The sequence below is a fragment of the Trachypithecus francoisi genome, unplaced genomic scaffold (genome assembly GCF_009764315.1).
Source record: "Trachypithecus francoisi isolate TF-2019V2 unplaced genomic scaffold, Tfra_2.0 Lachesis_group20, whole genome shotgun sequence".
Lineage (NCBI taxonomy): Eukaryota > Metazoa > Chordata > Mammalia > Primates > Cercopithecidae > Trachypithecus > Trachypithecus francoisi.
Window position 1 is genome coordinate 44,409,812 of NW_022681466.1, and position 19,048 is coordinate 44,428,859.

Here is a 19,048-nt window from a genome sequence, read left to right on the forward strand (position 1 = left end):
CTAACAGCACCCAAGGAGTTAATTAAACAGTGTTATCTTTTCTCTGAGATGGGGGTCTCACTCTGTCACCCAGGCTGGAGTGCAGTGGTGCCATCACAGCTCACTGCAGCCTCATCCTCCCAGGCACAATCCTCCCACCTTAGCCTCCAAGTAGCTGGGGCCACAGGTGTGCACCACCACACCCTGCTAAGTTTTTTTTGTAGAAATGAGTTCTTACTATGTTGCCCAGGCTGGTCTCGAACTCCCAGCTTCAAGCAATCTGCCCACCTCGGCTTCCCGAAGTGCTGGGATTATAGCCTTGAGTCACCAAGCCTCGCCCAAAAGTGGAAGTATGAAAAGTCTTGCCATGAACATAGCTTCTTACCTCTACTTCTTTATCACTCAAGGATCCCACGCTACACAAGCTCTGGTTGGAAGACTCACTATTAAGTGGTCCCTGAAAGAAAAAAAAAAATCATAAATAAATAAATTTTAATTTAAGAGGATAGCAACTCTGAAGAAGCAGCAGCCTGATGGGCTTTTTTTTTTTTTTTTTTTGAGACGGAGTTTCACTCTTGTCACCTAGGCTGGAGTGCAATGGCATGATCTCGGCTCGCTGCAACCTCTGCCTCCTGGGTTCAAGCAGTTCTCCCACCTCAGCCTCCCAAGTAGCTGGGATTACAGGTGCCCACCACCACATCCAGCTAATTTTTGTATTTTTAGTAGAGATGGGGTTTCACCATGTTGGCCAGGCTGGTCTCAAACTCCTGACCTCAGGTGATCAGCCTGTCTCAACCTCCCAAAGTGGTGGGATTACAGGCATGAGCCACCACACCGGACCAAAGCCTGATGATTCTGATGTCTAACTCAGGTCAGAGAAGGCAAAAGTTAACTGCATCAACTTCAAGCCAACCTGAATAGAACTCAACTGCGGTGCTGTACCCTCCATATTAAAATTATCTACCATTATTTTCATTATTTTACAAACTCTGTACTCATGTGCAGATTTTCTCTTCTATAGTACTTCCACATGTACCGAATTGTTTATGGAAAATAAACACGAGAAATCAACTCTCTTGGCCTCTTATAACACAAAAGAACAGTACCTGAAAGTTGAGATGTTAAGGGGTATATTAAGAGTTCCTTATGAAGCATGGTCAACGCTCATATGAAGGAAATGTTTTTCTAAGCTAAGCCTTATGGAGGCATGAATGCTAGCTCAAAAAAAGTTTACAGGAGACTGACACTGAGAATAACTGTGTAAGGAAGCTGCACTACCTGCTCCTCAGTGGAAGCAGTGAAAATTATCAAATAACAAGCACTCAAAGTCTCTGAGTCCTAAAGGCAAACAGGAAATGAAGAAACAGGCTGAGCGTGGTAGCTCATGCCTATAATCCAAGCATTTTGGGAGGCTGTAGTGGGTAGATCACTTGAGGTCAGGAGTTTGAGACCAGGCTGGCCAACATGGTGAAACCCCATCGTTACTAAAAATATAAAAATTGGCCGGGCATGGTGGCTCACACCTGTAATCTCAGCACTTTGGGAGGCCGAGGCAGGTGGATCACCTAAGGTCAGTTAAGACCAGCCTGGTCAGCATGGTGAAACCCCATCTCTACTAAAAATACATAAATTGGCCAGGCCATGGTGGTGGGCACCCGTAATCCCAGCTACTCAGGAGGCTGAGGCAGGAGAATTGCTTGAACCCAGGAGGTGGAGGCTGCAGTGAGCCAAGATCACACCACTGCACTCCAGCCTGGGTGACAAGAGCAAGGGTCCGCCTCAAAAAAAACAAAACACAAAAAATTAGCTTAGCATGGTGGCGCATGCCTGTAATCCCAGCTACTCGGGAGGCTGAGGCAGGAGAATCTCTTGAACCCAGGAGGCAGAGGTTGCAGTGAGCCGAGATCACACCACTGCACTTCAGCCTGGGTGACAGTGAGACTCTGTCTCAAAAACAAAAAAAAAAGAAAGAAACATTTATTCAATAAACTCTACGAAAATTCAGTCAGAAAAGTGACAGTCTATGGAATCTGAACAAAGATCCCACTCCCGGCCCCATCAGCTAGGCTCTGGGAGCTGCAGCCAAGAATACAAGTGTCCCCTTTCCCCAAAATCCAAGCCTGAGGGGTTTTTTTTTTTTTTTTTGAGACGGGGTCTTGCTTTTGCTCGTTTTGTTGTCCAGGCTGGAGGGCAGTGGTGCGATCTTGTCTCACTGCTACCTCTGCCTCCTGGGTTCAAGCGATTCTCCCGCCTCAGCCTCCCAAGTAGCTGGGATTACAGGTACACGCCACCACACTCAGCTAATTTTTGTATTTTTAGTAGAGATTTTTTTTTTTTTTTGAGATGGAGTTTTACACTGTTGCCTAGGCTGGAGTGGCGCAATTTCAGCTCACTGCAAGCTCCGCCTTCTGGGTTCACGCCGTTCTCCTGCCTCAGCCTCCCGAGTAGCTGGGACTACAGGCGCTCACCACCACGCCCAGCTAATTTTTTTATTTTGTTTAGGAGAGATGGGACTTCACTATATTAGCCAGGATGGTCTCTATCTCCTGACCTCGTGATCTGCCCGCCTCGGCCTCCCAAAGTGCTGGGATTACAGGTGTGAGCCACTGCGCCTGGCCCAAGAGATGGGGTTTTACCATATTTGCCAGGAGGGGCTCGAACCCCTGGCCTCAAGTGATTTGCCTGCCTCAGCCTCCCACAGTACTAGGATTACAGGTGTGAGCACTGCACTCAGCCCCGAGGGCTCTCTTTATTCCTGGAGGGATGCAACTTCAGCATTTCTCATCCTGCCCTGACTTCTGTTGCTAAGGCTAAGTCTCGGGCAAGTACCATCAGAGGCAGGGGCTCCCTTCTTCTGCTCAATCCCTACTTGTGGAAAAGGGTCCCTTTCATAGGCGTGACACACTGAGAATACTGGGAACCCAAAGACCCTTTTTCCCAGCTCATGGGACAGTGGTTCCACAACAGGAGAGACAAGCCAAGAGGACCCCAGGCTGCTGACCTGCCCCACACCCTCTTAGAGCTGGGGTAGCATTCACAGAAAAGCTTGCCATTGTCCCCACCTCTACCACTAGAACACTGGCTCAGATACTTTGCCTAAGGGAAGAAACAGGAACACAGAGTATCTCAAAGGACCTAACTTCACTTGCAGGAGTGTGACAAGTTTTAGTCTAAGGGTGTTCCCAAAAACAATGGGGGTTGTAGTACTAGGCAAGTGGAAAGAGGTTCCTGGATGTAAAGAAGATACAGCCTAGACTGCAGACTGGCTAGTTTGTAGGAGAGACCCAGGGCATAAAACAGCCACAAGGAGCCTTCCTTTTATAACTAATGACTACTTCAGCAAGGTTGTAGAATACAAGATTGATAGACAAAAATCCATTTTTTTATACTTGCAATGAACAATCTGAAAATGAAGAAAATAATTCCATATACAGTAGCATCAAGAAGAAGAAATAATTCTATAGTATAAACAATAATAATTTACTATTGTTTCGCCATGTTGGCCAGGCTAGTCTCGAACTCTTGACCTCAGGTGATCCACCCGCCTCCACCTCCCAAAGTGCTGGGATTACAGGCGTGAGCCACCACACCAGGCCCCAGCTGACTTCTTTGTAGAAATTGGTAGGCAAATTCTAACATGCATATGGAATTGCTAGGAACCAATTCTGAAAAAGTAGGAAGGCTCATACTTCACCACCTAAAACAAAGCCAAAGTAGTCAAGACAGTACAGTACTAGCATAAGGTTAGATCAATGGAATAGAATTGAGAGTCTAGGAATAAATCCATAATTGTGGTCAAATGATTTTTGACAAGGGTGCCAACACAATTCAATGAGGGAAAGAATAGTCTTTTCAGCAAATGGTGCCAGGAGTAGATAGCCACAGGCAAAACAATGAAGTTGTACCCTTGCTTCACATCCACATAAAAATTAACTCAAAACAGGCTGGGAGCAGTAGCTCACTTCTATAATCCCAGCACTCTGGGAGGCCAAGGTGGGTGGATCCCTTGAGCTCAGGAGTTCGAGACCAGCCTGGCCAACATGGTGAAACCCCATCTCTACCCAAAATACAAAAAATTAGCCAGGCATGGTGGTGTGCACCTGTGGTCCCAGCTACGTGGAGGCTGAGGTGGGCAGATCGCATGAGCCCGCGAAGCAGAGGTTGCAGTGAGCCAAGATCACACCACTGCACACTGCACTCCAGCCTGGGTGACAGAGCCAAGGTCGTTGTCTCAAAACAAAACAATTATGAGTAAAATAAGAACATGTTTATTACTTAATTTGAAAAGCAATTTTTTCCTATTTTTATGTTACTGCTGATATACAGAAATTATCAATTTTCATGGTTTTTATTTAGCCAGTCACTTTACTGAATTGTTCTTCGTAATCATTTTCAGTCTTTTCCTTTCCTTTTTTTTGGAGATGGAGTTTCGCTCTGTAGCCCAGGCTGGAGTGCAAAGGTGTGATCTCAGCTCACTGCAATCCCTGCCTCCTGAGTTCAAGCAATTCTCCCGCCTCAGCCTCCCAAGTAGCTGGGATTACAAGCACACACCACCATGCCTGGCTAATTTTTTTGTATTTTTAGTAGAGAAGGGGTTTCACCATGTTGGCCAGGCTGATCTGGAACTCCTGCCTTCAAGTGATCCGTCCAACTCAGCCTCCCAAAGTGCTGGGATTATAGCCATAAGCCACTGCGCCCGGCCCAGTTTGGTCCTTTCGATTTAATTGTTTAGGTACAAAATCATAGCATTTGTAAATAACAAGGTTTTATCTTCCTTTCTATAACTTACACCTCTTATTTGTTTTACATTTTACTGCACTGAATAAAACACGAAACAATAATCATAAAAACATTTTTCCGTTCTTCATTTTCATGGTAACACCTCTAAAGCTTTACCATTAAAAACTATATTAACCCATTTATGCCCGAGGTTGCAAATTTCTTCTGTGAAAACTCAGACCTTGATGATGACCTTGAGCAGCAGAATATAAATAACTCCCACAAGCTTAGCAACCCAATAATGAAACACTAAGAATAAATGGGCTAAGACCCCAAACGGACAAAACAATCTTGAAAAAGAACAAAGTTGGAGGTCCCACACTTCCTGATTTCAAAACTTACTACATGCTGGGCGCGAAGGCTCACGCCTGTAATTCCAGCACTTTGGGAGGTCGAGGTGAGCAGATCACCTGAGGTCAGGAGTTTGAGACCAGCCTGGCCAACATGGTGAAACCCGGTCTCTACTAAAAATACAAAAATTAGTTGGGTATGGTGGCAGGTGCCTGTAATTCCAGCTACTCGGGAGGCTGAGGCAGGAGAACCACTTGAACCCGGGAGGAGGAGGTTGCAGTGAGCTGAGATCACGCCACAGAACTCCAGCCTGGGCTACAAAAACTCTGTCTCACAAAAAAGAAAAAAAGGAAGAAAACAGGGAGAAAGTGTTACAGTGTTGAATTTAGCAATGATTTCTCGAATGTGACACCAAAAGTAGGGATAAAAACAGTAAAAATACATAAAATAGACATCAAAATTTAAAATCTGTGCATTAAACAACACAATCAACAGAATAAAAAGGAAACCCATGGAATGGGAGAAAATTGCAATTTACATATATGGTAAGGCATTAATAACCCAAATATACGAATAACTGCTACAACTCAACAACAACAAAATAACAACCCAATAAAAAAATGGGCAAAGGACTTGAACAGATATTTCTCCAAAGATATAAAAATGGCCAACGACCACATGAAAAGATGCTCAAAGTCACTAATTTTAGGAAACTGCAACTCACAACAAGACATCACCTCATATCCATTGAGGTGGCCACTACCAAGGAAACAAAAAACCAACCAACCCCACAAAATAACAAGTATTGGTGAGGATGTGGAGTACCTAGAATACTTGTACACTGCTGATGGGAATGTAAAATGGTGTAGCCACTATGGAAAACTATGGCAGTTCCTCCAAAACAGAATTACCATATGATACAACAATTCCATTTCTGGGAATATACCCAAAACAGTTGAAAGCAGGGCCTCAAAGAGATAGCTGTGCAACCATGTTCACAGCAGCATTATTCACAATAGCCAAAAGGTGGAAGCAACTCAAATACCCATCAACAAATCAATGGATACAAAATGTGGTGTATACATGAAATTCTACATTCTACAACATGGATAAACCCTGAGGGCATTATGCTAAGTGAATAAGCCAGTTACAAGAAGACAAATACTTGTGATTACACTTAGATGAGGCACCTATAATAGTCAAATTTATAGAGAAAAAGTAGAATGGTAGCTGCCAGGGATTGGGGGGGAAGGTTGTTTAATGAGGAGTTGTTTAATGGGCATTTTAGTTTTCAATTTCCAAGGTTAAAAAAGTTCTGGAGATTGGCTGCAAACAATGTGAATGTATTTACTACTGAACTGTACACTTAAAAATGGTTAAGACGGTGGGCCGGGAGCGGTGGCTCGGGGCCGGGCGCAGTGCCTCATGCCTGTAATCCCAGCACTTTGGGAGGCCAAGGCAGGTGGATCACCTGAGGCCAGGAGTTTGAAACAAGCCTGGCCAATATGGCGAAACCCCATCTCTATTAATACAAAAATTAGCCGGGCGTGGTGGTGGGCGCTTGTAATCTCAGCTACTCAGGAGGCTGAGACAGGAGAATGGTTTGAACCCAGGAGGCAGAGGTTGCAGTGAGGCAAGATAGCACCATTGCACGCCAACCTGGGCAACAAGAACGAAACTCCACCTCAAAAAAAAAAAAAAAAAAAAAAAAAGGTTAAGACAGTAAATTTTATGTTATGTGTATTTTACCACAACTAAAAAGTTTTTGAAACTGTATTGTTTTTAAAATTACAAAGTAGGAATAACTATTGAGTTTATCCAATTTTTTTTTTTTTTTTAAATTATTATTGACTGGGCATGGTGGCTCACACTAAGCCCAGAACTTTGGGCGGCTGAGGTGGTGGATCATTTGAGGTCAGGAGTTCGAGATCAACCTGGCCAACATGGTGAAACCCCCAAATCTACTAAAAATACAAAAATTAGCCAGGTGTGGTAGCACACACCTGTAGTCCCAGATACTTGGGAGGCTGAGGCAGGAGAATCGCTTGAACCCAGGAGGTGGAGGTTGCAATGAGCTGAGATTGTACCACTGCACTCCAGACTGGGCAACAAAGCGAGACTCCGTCTCAAAAAAAAAAAATTATTATTTATTTGCTGTGTTGTAAACTAGTAACAATAATAACTAACACTTACTTAGCACTTGTTTAAAACACAATCCTCAAAAGCTCACATTATGTAGCACTTTACAGGCAAGACATTCTATGTTAGTACACTTAATCCTCACAGCTTATAAAAACAGACCCTTGGCCGGGCACAGTGGGCTCATGCCTGTAATCCCAGTACTTTGGGAGGCCGAGGTGGGCGGATCATGAGGTCAGGAGTTCGAGACCAGCTTGGCCAACAAGGTGAAACCCCATCTCTACTAAAAATACAAAAATTAGCTGGGCATGGTGCCGGGCACCTGTAATCCCAGCTACTCAGGAGGCTGAGGCAGGAGAATCGCTTGAAACTAGGAGGCGGAGGTTGCAGTGAGCTGACATCACACCACTGTACTCCAGCCTTGGCAACAAGAGCAAAACTCTGTCTCAAAAAAAAAAAAAAAAAAAAAAAAACAGGCCAGGTGAGATGGCTCATGCCTGTAATCCCAGCACTTCGGGTGGCCGAGGCAGGTGGATCACGAGGTCAGGACTTTAAGACCAGCCTAGCCAAGATGGTGAAACTATGTCTCTACTAAAAATACAAAAAATTAGCTGGATGTGGTGGCGGGCGCCTGTAATCCCAGCTACTCTGGAAGCTGAGGCAGAGAACTGCTTGAATTCGGGAGGTGGAGGTTGCAGTGAACCAAGATCACACCACTGCTCTCTAGCCTGGGTGACAGAGCAAGACTCCGTCTCAAAAAACAAAACAAAACAAACAAAAAAAGACCCACAAAAATATATTCAACTGATTTTTCACAAAAGTACAAAAGCAATTTAATAGGGTGCACCCCTGTGATCCCAACACTTTGAGAGCATGAGGTGGGAGGATCGCCTGAGGATCACTCGCTTGAGGATCACTTGAGCCCAGGAGTTTGAGACCAGCCTGGGCAACAAAGTGAGATCTGATCTGTACAAAAACATGAAAAAATTAGCCAGCCATGGTGGCACTGTCTGTAGTCCTAGCTCCTAGCTACTCAGAAGGCTGAGGCGGGAGCTCAGGAGTGTGAATGCAAGGTTACAGTGAATTATGATCACACCACTGCACTCCAGCCTGGACAACAGAGTAAAACCCTGTCTCTTCAAAAAAAAAAAAAAAAAAAAAGGCAATTTAATAAATTACATAAATTGAAAAAAAGAGACTTTTAAATAAACGCTACTGGAACAACTAGATGCATAGGCAAAAACAAACAAACAAACAAACCTTGCTTACACCTTATAAAATATTAACTCAGCCGGTGCAGTGGCTCACGCCTGTAATCCCAGCACTTTGGAAGGCCGAGGCAGGTGGATCACCTGAGGTCTGGTGTTTGAGACCAGCCTGGCCAACGTGGTGAAACCCCGTCTCTACTAAAAATACAAAAAATTAGCCGGGCATGGCAGCGGGTGCCTGTAAACCCAGCAACTTGGTAGGCTGAGGCAAGAGAATCGCTTGAACCTGAGAGGCAGAGGTTGCAGTGAGCTGAGATCACACCATTGCACTCCAGCCCGGGCAACAAGAGCAAAACTTCATCTCTAATAATAATAATAAAAATAGATAAATAAATAAAATTTTAAAAGAGAAAAAACAAAATAGATCAAGAACTTAAATATAAAACATAACACTGTTAGGAAAAAAGGGGAGAAAAATCTCTACAACCTAGAACTAAGCCAACAGTTCCTAGACTTGACAGCAAAAGCTCTAATCCACAAAAGGAAACATTGATAAATGGAACCTCATCAGAAGTACAGAGTAAGACCCTGTAAACAGGATGAAGAAACAAATTACTGACTGGAAGAAAATATTTTCAAGCCACACATCTGCCAAAGAACTTGAGATTAGACTATCTAAAGAATTCCAATTAGAAAACTAGCAAAAAATATGAACAGACATTTTACTAAAGAGGATGCAGGCCAGGGGCGGTGGCTCACCAACACTTTGGGAGGCTGAGGCAGGCGGATTACCTGAGGTCGGGAGTTTGAGACCAGCCTGACCAACAAGGAGAAACCCCATCTCTACTAAAAAATACAAAACTAGCTGGGCATGGTAGTGCATGCCTGTAATCCCAGCTACTTGGGAGGCTGAGGCAGGAGAATTGCTTGAACCCGGGAGGCGGAGGTTGCAGTGAGCCAAGACCATGCCATTTGTACTCCAGCCTGGGCAATAAGAGGGAAGCTCCATCTCAGAAAAAAAAAAAAAAAGAGGCGGGGAGTGATGTAAAGATGGTTAATGAGGCCGGGCGTGGTAGCTCAAGCCTGTAATCCCAGCACTTTGGGAGGCTGAGACGGGCAGATCACTAGGTCAGGAGATCGAGACCATCCTGCCTAACACGGTGAAACCCCATCTCTACTAAAAAATACAAAAAACTAGCCAGGCGAGGTGGCGGGCGCCTGTAGTCCCAGCTACTTGGGGGGGCTGAAGCAGGAGAATGGCGTAAACCTGGGAGGCGGAGCTTGCAGTGAGCTGGGATCGCGCCACTGCACTCCAGTCTGGGAGACAGAGCGAGACTCCGTCTCAAAAAAAAAAAAAAGATGGTTAATGAGCACAAGAAAAGATGTTCAACACATTAACCTTTAGAGAAATAAAAGTTTAAACCACAATGAGATTTCATTACACACCTATAAGAATGGTTAAAATAAAAAATAGCAACAACACTAAACGCTGTCAAGGATGTAGAGAAACTGAATCACTAACATATATCGCTGGTGAGAATGTAGAAAGGTAAAGCCTTTTTTGTTTGACGGTTTCTTTTAAAACTAAAAATGCCACCAGGCGCAGTGGCTCACACCTGTAATCCCAGCACTTTGGGAGGCCAAGGCGGGTGGATCATGAGGTCAGGAGATTGAGACTATCCTGGCTAACACAATAAAACCCCGTCTCTACTAAAAAACAAAAAACTAGCCGGGGGTGGTGGTGGGCGCCTGTAGTCCCAGCTACTCGGGAGGCTGAGGCAGGAGAATGGCGTGAACCCGGGAGGCGGAGTTTGCAGTGAGCTGAGATCGTGCCACTGCACTACAGTCTTGGCGACAGAGCAAGACTCCGTCTCAAAAAAATAAAAAACAAACAAAAACACTAAAACTGATCATTTGACCCAGCAATTGCACTCTTGAACATTTATTCCAGAGAAAGAAAAACATGTTGGTGTAAAAACCTCTATAAGAATGTTCATAGCAGCTTTATTCATAATAGCCAAAAACTGGAAACAAACCAAATCTCCTTGTGGAGGCAATGGTTAAGCCAAGTGTACTATATCCACACCATGGAACACTACACAGAAATAAAAAGGAATGGCCTATTTATACATGCAAAATCTTGGAACTTCAAGGAAATTATGCTGAGTGAAAAAAGCCAATCTCAAAAAACTGTAGGCTGGGTGCAGTGGCTCACACCTGTAATCCTAGCACTTTGGGAGACCAAGGCAGGAAGACTGCTTGAACCCAGGAAGTCAAGATCAGCCTGGCCAATATAGTGAGACCCTGTCTCTACAAAAAATTTAAAAACTAGCTAGTGTGGTGGTGTGCACCTGTAGTCCCAGCTGCTCTGGAGGCTGAGATGGGAGGATCTCAGCTTGAACCTAGGAGGCAGAGGCCACAGTGAGCTAAGATCGCACCACTGCATTCCAGTCTGAGTGACAGGGAGAGACTCTGTCTCAAAATAAAAGGTTGTGTACTTTGTGACTCCATTTATATATATTACATTCTTGAAATAATGAAATTATACAGGAAAATAGGTTTGTAGTTGTCAAGGATTAAGGTTTCAAGGGAGAGTGGGTGGGTGTGGCTACAAAGGCCTAGCAGGAAAGAGCCTTGTGATGAAGTAGTTCTGCATCTTGACTTCAGTGGTTATAACAAGCTACACATGTGATAAAATTGCCTAGAAGTGTAATACACACACACACACACACACACACAAATGATTCATGTATAACTTCAAATCTGAATTAGTCCTATGGATTGTATCAATGTCAATGTTTTGGTTTTAATAATGTACTAGAATTCTACAGGAGGAGAGATGCAGGGTGCATGAACAGAATCTTCCTATACATTTTGTGCAACTTCCTGCCAACCTCTAATTAATTACTCTGAAATAAAAAGATTTTTCTGAAGTGTTTGGGTTTTTATGTATTACTTGTTACTGTAAAGTAATATTATACATTATGTATTACTTATTACTGTAAAGTAATAATAAAAAATAATAAACACTTAGGAAGCATTTGCTAGGGCCAGGTATATCAGGACATTTAATCCTCATAACAACCTGTTATGAGCTGAACTATGTCCTTCCAAAATTCCTATGTTGAAGCCCTAATCTCCAGTACTTTAGCGTATTTGGAGATAGAAGCGTAAATCCAATAAAACTGGTATTCTTATGAGAGGAGATCAGGACAAAGAGTGAGAGAGAGCAAGTGAGCACGCACAGACATGTATGCACACAGAGGGACGACAATATGAGGCCACAGGAAGGAGGCAGACATCTGTAAGCCAAGGAGAAAGGCCCCAGAAGAAACCAAACCTGCTGACACCTTGCTATTGCACTTCTAGCCTCCAGAATTATAAGAAAATAAATTTATGTTGTTTAAGCCACACAGTCTGTGGTATCTGTTATGGCTGCCCTACCTTGTGAGGTAGCTGCTCTTATTACTCACTTACAGATGAGGAAAGCATAAGAGAAGATCGATAAACTCATTCAAGGTCACACAGCCATTAGGAAGCAAATCAAGATCTGAACCAAGGCTATCTGGTTCAGAAAAAGTACTCCTCACCATTAAGCCATACTTAGTCTATAGGTGCTGTTACCACAGAATGCCTGAGACTGGGTAATTTTTTTTGGAGACAGGGTCTCACTGTCACTCAGGCTGGAATGCAGTGTCCCAATCCTGGCTCACTGCAGTCTTGATCTCTGGGCTCAAGCAATCCTCTTGCCTCAGCCTCCCAAGTGGCTGGGATTACAGGCATGCGCCACCACGACTGGCTAATTTTTGTGTTTTTGTAGAGAGGGGGTTTCACCACTTTGCCCAGGCTGGTTTCAAACTCAGGCTCAAGCAGTACGCACGCCTCCACCTCCCAAAGTGCTGGGATTACAGGCATGAGCCACTGCACCTAGCAGACTGCGTAATTTATGAAAAACAGAAATTTAATTTCTCACAGTTCTAGAGGCTGGGAAGTACAATGTCAAGGCACCAGCAGGTTAGGTGTCTGGTGAGGGTCCAGGCTCTGCTTCCAAGATGGTGCCTTGAACACTGTGTCCTCCAGAGGGAAGGAATTCCTTCATCCTCACAAAGTAGAAGGCAGAAGGGCAAGAGGGAATGGATACTGTCCTCACATGGCAAGGTGTAAAAACAGACAAGGTTACGCCATTAAGCCTTTAAAAGATACCTAGTCCCACTCATGAGAGGAGAAGCTGTCTTTACCTAATCACCTCTTAATACACTGGCAACACCTGAATTTTGGAGGGGACACATTCAAACCACAGCACTGACTCTAGACATATTAATGAGTTTTTAAACACTGAACATGTCTGACATTCCTAGGATAAACTACTTGAAACAAAACAAAGGAATAATCTGCTGTGGCCATTTGCTAGCATTTTAATTTGAATTTAAACATCTATACATTGATAAATGAGATTAGGTTATACTTCTACTTTTTCATGTTTGTCATTTTGCTGTCAGTTGTTTACTTCTATCTTATTATTCAACATGAGAAAGATCTGCTTCTTAAAAGGTTAGGAGAGACCAGGAGTGGTGGCTCACACCTATAATCTCAACCATTTGGGAGGCTGAGGAGGGAAGACTACTTCACCCCAAGGGTTCCAGGCCATCTTGGGCAGCATAGCAAGATCCCATCTCTACAAAAAATTAGAAAATTACCTGGGTGTGGTGGCCCATGCCTGTGGTCCCAGCTACTTGGGAGGGCTGAGGTAGAGGAACTGCCTGAGCCCAGGAGGTCGAGGCTGCAGTGAACCATGTTTGTACCACTGCACTCCAGCCTGGGTGACAGAGCAAGATCCTGTCTCAAAAAATAAATAAATAAATAAATAAATAAATAAAATAAAAGGAGAAATCACCAATACCTACAGAGTGGACTTTTGCCCCCTTAAGGTGGTATGGGGGAGAGGAGGAAATAGTTTCACAATCGCCTCAATTTTTTTCTTGGTTACAGGAGTTTATTCTGGTTTTGTTGTTGTTGCTGAGATAGAGTCTCACTCTATTATTGCCTAGGCTGGAGTACAGTGGTGCGATCTCGGCTCACTGCAACCTTCACCTCCCAGGTTCAAGCAATTCTTGTGCCTCAGCCTCCCGAGTAGTTGGGATTACAAGCGCACACCACCACGCCCAGCTAATTTTTGTATTTTTAGTAAAGACAGGGTTTTACCATGTTGCCCAGGCTGGTCTCAAGCTCCTGACTTAGCTGGATCTGCCTGCCCTCGGCCTTCCAAAGTGCTGCCATTACAGGCATGAGCCACCGCACCCAGCCCCTATTCTGATTTTTATGTCTTATTTCATCAGTACTAATTCCTAGTGTCTTTGAAATTATTTATTCATTGAGACTTTCATATAACTAACAACATTCACTTCCAGTATTTTCTTTTCGTAAGTCCTCAGTACCTTTTGTTATATCCGATGTACTCTCCTTCATTTTGCCTTTTGTTTCCTAATTTTCCAACTCTTGATTATTTCCCATTCTTCTGTTTTGCAATGTATTTATTTCTTCTTGCATATTTATTGTTTTTTCCTCCTCTTTTCTAGATCTCCTAAAACCATAAATTGAATGGTAAATTCATACTCTGGTACATTAAATGCTTCTTTGTCCACATTATTTAAGTTTAACTATGTGGCATTTTATCTTATTTTCTTAGTAAAATAGTCTGTTACTTGTCATTTTGCTATATAATAGCTACCTGGGAGAATGCTTACTAATATCCATGTCACTTGGGAGGGAAAATTATCCTTTAAAAAAGCCACCCACAGACTCAAAAAGAAAAAAAAAACTAGCAAATTTTTTAAATTAACTAGTCTGATATGTTAAATCAAAACTAATTTTGATAAGATCTCTCCATAAAAGCTCTACTGTTTATGACAACATTTAAACTGCCTCCCCGTCTCCTTCTGATAATAATTTTCTAAGTAAAAAAATCAAATGGACAGTTTAGAAGACGAACAAGAGTCAAGTTTCTTGTTTTTACAAGAGAGTACAGTTTGCAAAAATGAAGTAAAACATGTTTCTAATATACTTAAAATGTACTTTTTTTTTCGGAGGGGGGATCTCAAAAAATACTTTAGTTATAAGCCTAGAGAAAATTCTGTGGATAAATTATAAATCCATGAACACTGAGGTTAAGATGCAAATGTTGACACCAGTCCTTCAGCACCACGAAGGAGGCTCATATAAACTAAGAAAAACTGTAGAATAGAGGCCAAAGGTTAATCTTTCACTTAAAAGTTTAAATGTCAACATTTGCTGAGTTTCTAAGTTTTCATTTCCTCCTTAGACCAAATTGGCAGCTTTCAACTGAGAACAGAAGACAAAAGTTAAGCCTGCCTAGGTATGAAGAAGCACAGCTGCCGGCCGGGCGTGGTGGCTCAAGCCTGTAATCCCAGCACTTTGGGAGGCCGAGACGGGTGGATCACGAGGTCAGGAGATGGAGACTATCCTGGCTAACACAGTGAAACCCCGTCTCTACTAAAAAATACAAAAAACTAACCAGGCAAGGTGGCGGGCGCCTGTAGTCCCAGCTACTCAGGAGGCTGAGGCAGGAGAATGGCGTAAACCCGGGAGGCGGAGCTTGCAGTGAGCTGAGATCCGGCCACTGCACTCCAGCCTGGGCCACAGAGCTAGACTCCGTCTCAAAAAAAAAAAAAAAGAAGAAGCACAGCTCCCAACAAAGTCAAACTGCCCCATACTCCAGTAAAGAAGATAATGCCATTTTAAAAACTAAGCGTCTCTATGCCTTTTATTTTAATCATTAGTAGTACTACCTTTTCACACCATACCAGAGTCAAAATAGCAATCAAAATAGTCTGACTCCCAGAGACCTTACAACATTCCTAGACGTGAAACAGATGTGAAATCTGTTAGGTTGTTTTCTTACTTGATGTGTATAAACAGAAGAGTTCTAGGTCAAGTGAAAAAAAGTTTAACTTTTTTTTTTTTTTGAGATACTCTTTTTGCCCAGGCTGGAGTGCAATGGCATGATCTTGGCTTACCGCAAACTCCACCTCCCGGGTTCCAGAGATTCTCCTGCCTCAGCCTCCCGAGTAGCTGGGATTACAGGCATGAGCCACCATGCCTGGCTAATTTTGTATTTTTTAGTAGAGACAGGGTTTCTCCATGTTGGCTGGGCTGGTCTTGAACTCCTGACCTCAGGTGATCTGCCCACCTTGGCCTCCCAAAGTGCTGGGATTACAGGCATGAGCCAGCGCACCCGGCCTTTTTTTTTTTTTTTTTTTGAGATGGAGTCTTACTCTGTCACCCAGGTTGGAGTGCAGTGACATGATCTCGGCTCACTGCCTCCTCCGCCTCCTGGGTTTAAGCGGTTCTCCTGCCTCAACCTCCCGAGTAGCTGGGACTACAGGTGCGCACCACCGCACCCAGCTAATTTTTTTATATTTTTACTAGAGACGGGGTTTCACCATATTGGCCAGGCTGGTCTCGAACTCCTGACCTCATGATCCACCCGCCTTGGCCTCCCAAAGTTCAGGGATTATAGGCATGAGCCACTGTGCCTGGTCAAAAGTTTAACTTTAATCATAAAAATGAGAATCACAGATGCTCAATCAATTCCCAGATTGCAGTTTACAGATCTAGAACCCACTGAATGAAGAGAAGGTCAAGTTTCCATGAGGATGACACTACTATATAGACAAAAATTTCTATGATACCATTAATTTTTCTCCTAGACATCCACAAAAGGACCTATGGCCTCTTATCAGGATGGCTATGTATTGGGGAAAAGGATTATCAACTAGACACTGGCTCTGAACTAGCATTAATTCCAGAAGACCCAGCTGTCACTGTGGTCCACCAGTCAGAAGAGGATTTAGTGGAGGGCAGGTGATCAGTGGAGTTTTAGCTCAGGTTCACCTTTCAGTAGGTCCCTGAACCCATGTTGTGGTTATTTCGCATTTCGGAGTGCGTGATTAAAACAGACAACAACTGGCAAAATCCCCACACTACTTTCAATCTGGCAGAGAGCACTATACCCTGTTAACTCACAAAAATCATCTTCAACAACACCCCATCTCAAGAAAAAACTTTTAAAAGAACAAAAGAAACCCGACTTATTTTAAAACTGCAGCTGGGCAGTGGCTTATGTCTGTAATCCTAGCACTCTGGGAGGCTGAGGCAGGAGGATGGCTTGAGGACAGGAGTTCGAGACCATTGTGGTCAACACAGCAACACCTCATCTCTATTAAAAAATAAAAATAAAATAAATAAAAATTAATTCATCAATTAAAAAGCCAGGCGAGGTGGCTCACACCTGTAATCCCAGGATTTTGGGAGGCTGAAGCAGGAGGATTGCTTGAGGCCAGGAGTTTTGAGACCAACCTGGGCAACATCGCAAAACCCCACCTTTATCAAAAATAAAGAAATTAGCCAGGCATGATGGTGCACATCTGTAGTCCCAGCAACTCAGGAGGTAGAGGTGGGAGGATGGCTTGAGCCTGGGGAGGTTGAGGTTGTGGGGAACTGAGGTTGCACCACTGCACTCTGGCCTGGGTGACAGAGCCAGAACCTGTCTCCAAAAAAAAAAAAAAAAGTAGCAAACATGTTTGGGTGGTAGAGATATAATAATGAGGTCAATTTTTTTACTTCCATTTAACTTTGACCAAAAATACGGTGATTTTAAATGAATGATTCTGTGTAGTAGTAAACGAACAAAAATATCATCATATACCGTCAAGACAAAGTTCTTTGAGACAGTCTTGCTTTGTCGCTCAGGCTGGAGTGCAATGGCACGATCTTGGCTCACTGCAACCTCTGCCTCCCTGTTTCAAGTGATTCTCCTGCCTCAGCCTCCTGAGTAGCTGGGATTACAGTGGGCACCACCACGCCCAGCTAATTTTTGTATGTTTGGTACAGACAGAGTTTCACCATGTTGGCCAGGCTGGTCTCAAACTCCTGACCTCAAGTGATCCACCTGCCTCAGCCTCCCTAAGTGCTGGGATTACAGGCGTGACTCACTGCGCCCGGCCAAAAAAAAAAAAAAACCCACTTTTAATAAGTGACAAAACACTGTAAATAAATGTGTCTACAGGATGATTCTTTAAAGAACAATGATCCAAACTAGGTCTGTATGTATCAACATCTATCTGGTAGATCTCCAAAATCATCTGCTGAGTGGAAAATGAGCTATTACAGTTCTCATTATTATAAAACTACGCAAACATTCCTTATATAACTGAAAATTAATCATTAAAGAAAAAACAAATCCTAAGAGAAAACAGTATGCTTCCAATACACATAGAAGCACTAGCCATATGCAACTACTATATATTTCATTATGGGGCCTATAATCTATGTTTTTAGCTTTCTCCTTATGCTAAAAATTTCTCTTTTACTGATTAAAATATTACAAATTCAGTATTCAAATTACAGACAGAAACTAGAAGCTCTGTACAAAATCCTGTAGCACATTCACAGTAAAGAAAACAAAGAAATAGAAAAATGAGAACAAAAATATAAAAATCAACATAATCTAGATTTAAAATACCCAAGAGATATGTAACCTTGAAGAAAATTCAGTGACAAGTTTAGGTTTGTGGCTTTTTGTGTTGTGAAGAAACTATTACTTCACATATGAGGAAAAAAAAGAAAAAAAAAAATCCGACTGCCATCTCCAGTAGAAACTGTAACAAAATTCCTCCTGGAATTGGTATAATAAGATGCAGGAGTCAATATTCCAGTTCTGACTCTTGACTGTGGCAGACATCACTAAAACGGCCTTCCTTCAAGGCCCAGAAGGTAAGATAGTAACTTTAAGTTTGTATAACCAATGACTACCTCCTACATACACACACATCCTAGCACTGGTTCCAGGTTCTACCTATCTGTCTGGAGAAGACAGTTGGAAGAGTGTTCCACTAAGGCATGGCAATCTCATCTGTGACCTGCCGATTTCAAAAATTACACTACTAACCTATAATCAAATGATGGCAGTACATTTGGTATAACCCACATATAGACTCTCAGCTAGATAACTGTTACCTACGACTCTAAAGTACGTATTTCCAAGGCACAGGCTCATGGCTCAGAGTTAAACTAACTTGCAATTTAAATAGACACTGACTTGGATTAAAGCGTATTGGCTGGGTCCAGAGGCTCACACCTGTAATCCCAGCACTGTGGGAGGTCGAGGCGGGAGGATCACTTGAGCCCAGGAGTTTGAGATCAGCCTGAGCAACATGGCAAAACCCCATTTCCACACACACACAAAAAAATAATTAGCCAGGCAAGATGGCGTGCACCTGTAGTCCCAGCTACTAAGGAGGCTGAGGTAGGTAGATCGGTTGAGCCCAAGAGATAGAGGTTGCACTGAGCCTTGATCACGCCACTGCACTCCAGCCTGGAATTGGTATAATAATAAGATGCAGGAGTCAACATCCCACCCAACATTCTGGGTGACATAGCAAGACTGTGTCTCAAAAAAACATTGAAAACAAAGTGTAGTAAAAGCATTTTTTAAATGGTGTCTCAAAAATAAAAAATAATAGAAAAAAAAGAAGAAGAAAAAAAAAAACTGGTGTCTTGAGCCGCACGTGGTGGCTGTTGCCTGTAATCCCAACACTTTGGGAGGCTAAGGCAGGAGGACCACTTGAGGCCAG

General features: G+C 43.1%; 1 protein-coding gene across 12 annotated transcripts in view; it reads right to left on the bottom strand.

Moving 5' to 3' along the window:
- The window catches only part of TLK2 (tousled like kinase 2), a 147,570-nt gene that overhangs the window by 97,780 nt on the left and 30,742 nt on the right, over positions 1 to 19,048 (bottom strand). For 9 of the 12 annotated variants that reach the window (XM_033184082.1, XM_033184084.1, XM_033184081.1 and 6 more), the window contains one exon: positions 365 to 436. In XM_033184082.1, the coding sequence (XP_033039973.1) occupies positions 365 to 436 (72 nt within the window). Of the gene's footprint in view, positions 1 to 364; positions 437 to 13,831; positions 13,978 to 19,048 lie in introns of those variants that run through there. The other 3 variants (XM_033184087.1, XM_033184088.1, XM_033184086.1) reach the window with 1 other exon arrangement.